Source organism: Adelges cooleyi, unplaced genomic scaffold (genome assembly GCF_023614345.1).
Source record: "Adelges cooleyi isolate 19-005CV unplaced genomic scaffold, UGA_ACOO_1.1 ACOO_flye_CR_arks_rails_tigmint_CR_PRNA_9, whole genome shotgun sequence".
Classification (NCBI taxonomy): domain Eukaryota; kingdom Metazoa; phylum Arthropoda; class Insecta; order Hemiptera; family Adelgidae; genus Adelges; species Adelges cooleyi.
Window position 1 is genome coordinate 6,567,334 of NW_026096579.1, and position 8,585 is coordinate 6,575,918.

At 31.2% G+C, this 8,585-nt stretch overlaps 1 protein-coding gene and 1 long non-coding RNA gene across 2 annotated transcripts; one reads left to right on the top strand and one right to left on the bottom strand.

Annotated features, from left to right (window-relative positions):
- The first annotated feature begins 62 nt into the window (after positions 1–62).
- On the top strand, positions 63–4,404 carry LOC126846774 (uncharacterized). The gene is made up of 3 exons (XR_007686928.1): positions 63–180; positions 2,700–3,110; positions 4,173–4,404. It is a non-coding gene; the product is annotated as an uncharacterized LOC126846774 (long non-coding RNA).
- A 1,086-nt stretch (positions 4,405–5,490) lies between these two features.
- On the bottom strand, positions 5,491–8,369 carry LOC126846814 (uncharacterized). The gene is made up of 2 exons (XM_050586614.1): positions 7,802–8,369; positions 5,491–5,979 (listed from the first exon to the last, which is right to left on the bottom strand). The coding sequence occupies exons 1-2, from the start codon at positions 7,914–7,916 to the stop codon at positions 5,546–5,548; spliced, it is 549 nt and encodes a 182-aa protein (XP_050442571.1). The 5' UTR covers positions 7,917–8,369; the 3' UTR covers positions 5,491–5,545.
- Between the last annotated feature and the right edge of the window lie 216 nt (positions 8,370–8,585).

Genomic DNA, 8,585 nt, shown 5'->3' on the forward strand with positions numbered 1-8,585 from the left:
TGTCGTTTGGAAAACCACATACACATGATATTGTCGGACCCTGTATAAATACTCCAAAGACAGTCGGTTGTGCACAGTAGTGCGAATTCGTCTGGTCAAAAGTACACTAGAGCAAGTCTCTCCAAGTGAAGTTTGCCAGAATACATTACTATCGAAATGTCGGCCGTCACGGTTTGTTCGGTAAGTAATCAAATGTATTTTTCATCCATTTTATTTCCAAACTATCTTTTAAACGCATAATTAGTTTCAATGCACATCTCGGATAGCAAAAAAAAAAATTTAATTTTTCAACAGATTTTGTTTGGGTTTTCAATGTTTCAACAGTTAGGTATTTACTAAAGGCTGTAAAAAAAACATTGAAATATTGTCATGTAAATAAAAATTGCAAGTAAAATGTTACAAACATTTGTTCGACAATATTTCAATAATACGTTTTTGTAACACTTGAAAAAATGTTAACTAATATGCTGACAACGTTTTGAAAATATTTCAATGAAACAAACATTTATTTTTATTAGAGTACAGTATAAAATATATAACGTGTGCAATAAACTAAATTTATGAAAAATGTATCTAGAACGTCTTATGTCACACTTTTAAAATGAGTATAAAAAAACTGAAATATGAGAACTCGTGCAAAAAGGATTTAGGTGAAAAAAATTTAGAGAGAACAATTAGTTAGTTTAACTATGTAAAAAGAATTTTTTGATGTATGTTGATTATATTTTAATAAGTTAATATTGTTTTGTTATGTTATTCTAAAATTGGAGTTCAGCGAAACACCCCTAAAAACATATGTATGTACTTAATGGGGGTTTGTTTACAACACAAGGTCATACTTACAATTAGATAATTTTTTTATTTTTATTTCAAATATACATTATTTTAAATAAAAATTACACTAGATTTTCCAGGTTGTTGAATAGGATACTCCCTAGAACTTAAGTAACTCGAGTGAATATTTATATTAACCATTGGGTTCAATAGTTATTACTTATTGTACATCCCTGGCGGCTGGCGTTGTGGGCCTTGATCGTTATTAAGATGTATAATAGTACCCAATATTGCACATTACCTTTTGTGGGACGACCACATTTTATATATATTTTTTCTACTTCTACTGTAAATAGTCTATTTTTCACTTTAAGCCCAAATGAAGTAGCAAATACCTTCACATTAGTATTGTGGTCGCGCTCTCCGAGTGGACGATTTCCTCCAAAATAAAACTCTCATTCACCGGAGACCAATATAATTGTTTACTTGTTCCCTCTGTAGAATCCCAACACACTCACGTCCCACATATTGTGACAAATCCGGAACAGCCGTTAATTCTAATAAAACTGCGGTAGGTCTCTCACAAAGTCGACCATTTCCTCCGAATGTATTTAAAACACAAAGCTTTTTCTATGAAACGACAACATTGTTACAGAATAAAATCGAGGTGCACCTATGACGTAAGTGATGGCGTTAAAAGTTTTTATATTATTATCTAGAAAGAAAAAGAAATACCTACACAAAGGTTAATGCGCAACACACGTTTGCCAATCAAAATGTTTCTAAAAAAAAAAACTACCGTAAACTGTTGAGTGAAATAACTTTTTTAATCTCCTTCGCAAACACTTCCTACTTATCGTTAGAACAATCTATTCTCATTCAGCCGCTCGTTCGCTTCGGTGTGTGCTGCTTCATCTAACATATTTTGCCTTTACTTTTTTTTACAAAATTACTCACACTAACTATAAGTCTCGTGCACTCGAGCAACTCATTTATTAATAGCGAAAAAAAAACTTAATTATTCGACGTTAAAGTCTGTTGACATTGTTCACTATGTTTCTAAACTGTGTCAAAGGTAGGTTAATTTTATACACTATTAAAAATATTTTACTAACCAGAAATTCAGCCAGTTAAAAGTTTATTAATATCTGCTGCGGTTTTGTAGAAAATATTAAAAATACCACCGCTTGGTCGTAAACCGTATAAACTCAAAAATATAAACTTTCAGGCAATAATATTTAAATATATTTCATTAAATCCCGGTAAGTCTTCTTTCCATTTTTTCTTTTTTTTTGCACAAGTCCTAATTCAAGTTTTTATTTATTTCTACGAATTATGTATAATTAACTCGTTTGGAACACATAAAAAAGTGACTAAACTAACTTTAATTTTTACGAATCATTTAAGTAATACTAATATATTCTGACTGAACTCTTAAAGTTTCAAAATTATGATTACAAAAATATTATGTTGCTTTCAACTTTTTTGACTGTCTTTGTTTTTTATTTACAAATAACAAAAAAACATTAACTAACAATAACTGGTAGCTAAATACATACTTAAACTGAAAAATAAGCTTTTATACAAATTTGAAATGGTTTTACGTTCTATAATCTTTATCGTATATCAAAATTATTTATGTTTCCTCAATTTACAATGTTTAGTTATAACGTACCAATATTTAATATTATTTAATCATCGTTTTCTTAACTATTTCTACTGTTTGGTTTTGATTGGGATACAGGAAACCCCTTAATACTTAAAATTAGTGCTTCTCGAAATAACTACATTTATGTTTTACAGAGAGCATAGTTGAAATAAAAATAAATGTAGCATTCATTTTAAGTTTCTAGAATTCCAAGCCCCCTCCCCCTGATCTCAGCCAATGTATATTATAAATATTTTTTTAATTTTTTTTTTTTTAGCTTTTGTTTTTGTTCGTCGCCCACGTTTTGTCTTACCCTCAGCCCGGCGGTGGAGGTCACAACCAATGGTCCAACCCTCAAATGGGTATGTCTGGAAACGGTTATCAGCCCGGTGGTTTCGGTGGTGGTGGTGGTGCTAGTGGCAGACACCAACAACAGCATCAAGGGTTCGGTAATGGTCAACATATGCAAGGCAATAATGGTGGTGGTCAACGGGGTTTCGGCGGCAACGGGGAGGTGGCAACGGGCAAAACGGATATTCGCAAAACAGGGGAGGGCGGCAAGGGCAGTCTGGCGGTTCCGGACAAGGCGCCGAGGCCTACAAAACAAACGTTTACAACGAACCCGACCGATACGGTTACGATTACAACATACCCGGAGCCAACGTGCACTTTATGATGCATAAAAAACGTAAGTATAACCTCTAAATGCCAACATAATGAGAATGACAAAAATAATGCCAAAAAAAGAAAAAAAACCTAGTTATTTTCTTCGCTTCGCGGAAAAAAAAATTAAATCGTGGACACGTTATCTCATATCGCTTATCAATTATCTCTTATCATTTATATCTTATCACTTATCTGTTATCATTTATCTCCGTTATGAAATGTTTTTGACCAATTGTTTTTACTTTATTCAATTATTCGTTAAATTAATTGAACAAAATATGTAATCGTTTTTCAATTATTTCTCTACGAGCGTAAAGTAATTTTAAGAAAAAAATGTTTGGTAATCAGCCGTCATTTTTACATACTTTTCTTTATACTTTCTTCTTTCCTATTCAACAAAGTCCAAATTTATTGAGTTAAGTATTATGAAATGTATACGTCTCACACTAATATTGAATCAAATTTAAATTACAAGAAAACTTACAATATAAAACATTATCTGAAAAATTAATGAGGGACTCTGTTGAATAGAGCTCACGCTTTTATTTTTAGTCAAAAATTAAAGATGTTAAACATAATTTAAAATTGTAGTTAATTTTCGGTTGTTTTCAAAGTAATTGACATTTTAAAAAAATGTGCTACAATTAATTGGTAAATTATTCCTGGAGTAAAATTATTTTTTTACTATTTTTTAGAAAAACATGTTTTTAAAAAAGTTGTTTTTTATTTATTTACGCTGTAAATTTATCAGTTTCCATAACAATTTAAACATTAAAAACTACACTAAACGCATTAGTAAATAAACATTCAAGTTTTTTTCAATTTTAAATCAAAACAATTTGCGGTTATGCCCTTCGCAACATTAAGACACACTATTTGTATTTTTTTAAATGGATTTTTTTTTTTGTATTTGAATAAGCAAAAAAATGTGAAGAAGTAAATCACGTTTGACAAGACATTCGTACTAGTATTAGGTTGTTATCAAAATACAAAAGTTCTGTTTTAAATTGCAAATAATAATGTAGTTGTCAATGCCGTCACAAACTGTAATCGATTTGATGTACTATTTTTATTTTATTTTCAGGAGGAAATCAAGGTTCCGGGAACTATGGTGGTAGTCAAGGTGGAATGAACCACAATAATTATTAATTTACCAGCCGATTAGTAAAAATATAATACTATAAGATTCACTATAATTGCGCATTATACCTATTATTATAATTTCATTTAAATTTTTTAACATTTTATTTTATTAGTTATTATACCATTATTTTTATTATAAATATACTCTGTAATAAATTTTAAATAAATGTCATCTAACGTTTTATTTTTACTGTAAAAATATATATCAAATTGATTTACATATTTCTATGCGGTATTTATACTTTATATACCTGAGTGTCTGTAATATTATACTGCTTAGTGAGTCTTAAGACTAGAAAACCCTGAAGATAAGTTATAATAAATTAAGATTATAAGGGTCATTGCTAATAATAACTTGGGGAATGCTTTCTAGTTAATTTGGAAGAAAAATTAGATATACTCCGTCTTTCATGCTTCGATTTTTTATTCTACTTGGATTTTAGCATTTATGTGGTTAAAGTGGTTGTTTTTAGGACAATTAAAATTAATAAGTGACACAATGGTAAACATTTCTAATTAAGATTTGTATATTTGTAGTGCCTTTATCTTGTATATCACATAATTCTGTTATTGTTGTTGACATTTCCACAATTTTAATAAACTGTTACTATATTCCAAAAAAGTAATATAGTTACCTATGGTAAAAGGTTGTTACACATTTCTTTTGTTTGTAACAATCAGAAGTTGGTACGATGATTATTGTTGGCCAAGTAATTTATATATTTTTTTTGTTCCTTGACATTTCGGTACAGCAATTAAAAATACATTGAGATTTTTTCATTGTAAAAGCGCTCGAGTGGAAAAGAGAACACTTCCGCTCTCATCAATAACAAATACAAGCCAATTCCGTTTTATAATAATGATTTTTATTGGCAAATTAAAACAAACGAACCGAAACAAAGTACTTTTATAATAATTCAAGACCGCTAATTTGATAATAATATTATTAGTAGGTATTTAATATCGACGTCAGATTACACCTACTGTTTGAACCTATTTGCAAAAACGTTTCTATTTTCATTTCAAATAATAAGTACAACAATTAAACGCCACCGCAAGTTATTTACACGTTGACACGATTGCTTTTATTTGAATAACAAATTAATCATTATTAGTACAAATAGATATTTATTAATAGACGACTGATGAGCCAAAAAGTCTAAAATGTTTTTTTTTTTTTCAATCATTCGATTAATAAATAGCGATAAATAGTTGTAATATAAATGTATATATACATTAATACATACATATATATATTAATAATATATTGTTAGTTGTTGGTCGGGTTTTTGAAATTGTCAAAATCTTATATTATCATCTTCTGTAAAAGTCCAACGACGACCCGAAATTGGACAGTCCCAAACTGCTGTACCCGTAGTTTCCCCCGTAATGTGACAAGTCCCCGCCGTAGTGTCTGTACAGTTTGGACGATCCGTACTTGGGTATCCTGTACCAGTGTCCGTACTTGCCGATGTACCCTAACCCATAGTCGATTCCGGGGAAGTCCAAGTCCAAGTCCAAGTCCAGGTCGGTGTCTATGTAGAAGTCCAGGTCGTCGTCAAGGTCGCTGTCCAGTTCCAGGTCTAGCAAGAGTGGAGAGATGAACAGCGGCGAGTTGTACGAATGGTAGTACGGAGCATACTCTGTCAGGTAAGGCGATCCGTGGTCGGTGTGATAGCTGTAGCTGTAGCTGTACCCAGGCCCGTGAGACGATTGACTGCTGTGACTGTAGGCGTGATTGCTTTGGTCTGAAACATAGTATTTTCCCATTAAGTAAACAACTACAGCGCGTTGGGAAAACTCCGAAAACATGTAATTCGTGTGATAAGAGACCGTTTGATAATAGCTGATAAGAGATTAGTGATAAGAGATTAGATTTGTTCACTGAGTAAACGTGTGATCGGGCGATAATATAACATGATAGATAAGAGACAGAAAATCAGCTGAATAGGAAAGGTTGATTTATTTGTTTACTTTCGTTTGACCCTCTTCCTTTTTTCGACAAGATAATGTCTTGTGAATGGGGGAGAGACAGTGGAGGGGATGGGATGGTGATAAGTGTGGATGGAAAATTGATAAGGGTAAATGGATAATTACAGAACAATTGCTGGGAAGTTATTGACAAGACATACACAAAAATGTGCATGGCAGTACATCACAATGAACTACACTTTTGGCTTACAACTGGATGTATCAAATTATATACAACAAGTTTTAATGACCTGTCACATACGGATTGACATATCATTAATATAAGTGACATTCGTAAGTTGTCGGTGCAATTTCGAATGCATGCAAATACTCTTGAAAATCGTTTTGAATCAAATATCGTACAACGGTTTTACCCGTAAATTGTATACTCGTTGGTAGGTATTAAAAATGTTAAACTTAATTTATATTCTTTGTTGGAATAATAATGCTAATTTGTTTTAAACAGAAAATCTAGTTATTCGATTCAAAATAATCTGATTAAAAGTTTGCTCTTAATAAACTTGTAACAAAACCTAAAAGTTTTTATAATTTACAAGTACTTATCGTATAATTAAGATATTAAGTATCATTTTTTTTTCATTAAAATATTAAAACTCCTAATTATCAAATAAAAAAAAATGTATGCAAAGGTTTTGTTAAAGTAATATTTTCTTTTAATACTAGAACTATTTCTATAATTCGTTTTTAACCCGTTATGTTGTACAATTAAATTATAATAAACTGCACAAAACAAAGACCTACTTATACATTATTTTTTTAAACTATTTAAAACGTTAAATGGTTCTTAAAACTTGGCTCGAAATCAAGTTATAAAAATATTTTAATAGTATATTTATAAAAGCTAGTTTTCCTAATTGACTTATGACTTAAACAAGCATACATAAATTATTTTCAAAACAAAAAAAAATATTATCCTTACTTTAATTCAACAAAAACATAAAAAACTAAGCTGCCACGTGATTTGACGTTACAAAAATGTTTTTAGCAAAAAGAAAAGTGTTTTCTTAATTTAAAAGCATAGCATAAAAATAACAAAGCTTATTTCTAATTTGTTGCTGTACTGTGTGGGAAGCTTCGGAAACCGATACGAAATTAGAGAAGTTTTATATTGCTTTTCTAGACTTGCATTGTTTTTTCTATTTATATAACTGTGGTAGAAAAAGGCTGGCAGCTTCAGAGTAAATACTTTAAAAGAACTCAATGTCAAAATCGATAGCGAACCGAGAGATAAACATTGATTACATAATAATGATGTGAACGTGTGTTTGTTTGTTCTGAGCTCGCAAGATACCTCTGAACCCAATCCTTTATGTGCGGTATAATATTTATTAATCAGATATAGCTCTTAGATAGGACGACGAGGGAAGGAAGACGCGGGTTGTCGATGAAAAATCTATACGGATATTTATCTCTTTTCTTTTGGAAATTTTAAACAACCGGGTTTTCGAGTTATGTCGAAGTTAATTCCAAAAAACTTTGGCAAATCTATTTCGACTTGGAATAAATAATAGTTGTACAATTTTCTATAGAAAAATGGTCTGGCAAAAAGGTAGCAAGCAATCTTAAAGGTTTACTCACGAGATGATGTTTTGCTGTACTCCGACTGTTGGTTCGACTGGTGGCTGGTCGACTGTTTGAAAGCCAACAAACTGCCGGGACCGAGCAGGACTAAAGCTGTGAGTTGTCGCAACATCTTGGCTGTGAATCGTGCAGGATCATCCGGACCGTTGATATTTATTTCGGGCGACAACAGGAAGTGCCCCGCTTAATCTTAAGGTCGGTGAAAACGCACCCAAGGCTTTTACAGAAACAACAACAGCACCGGTATAGTAGTGCCAATGTCATTTAAATTTAATACGTTTGAAACGGTTCGTCGGCCAATTCGATTGACCGTTTGCCGATTTTTGTCAGAGACCGCGAACAGACTTGAGTGCCATTAAATAGAACCGTTTTATAGAGCTCATGGAAAATACTGAAGAATGTAAAGATTTAGTAATTTTATAATATAGCAGAACAACATAGACAAAAATATTTACTAAAAAATAAGCTACAGACAAACATCATCAGTTTAACACAGGTGTTTAAGGCCCAACGCTGCCATCAAAAATGTATGGTTAGTTGGATAAAGTATTTACTAAAAGAAAAACTACAAAATTGAAATTATTTTTAAAGTAAACGAGTGACTTATACTTGATTGATCACCCTGCAGTACTACTCAATGCTCAAGTATTGATAATAATAAAAAATGTATGATATATTATATATTATGAAAGCCATCTGTCAGTATACATTGTACTATAATATAGATTTTTCCAAAAAACTTAATAATAATAAAATTAATAACCAATTGCTTTCTTCTTGT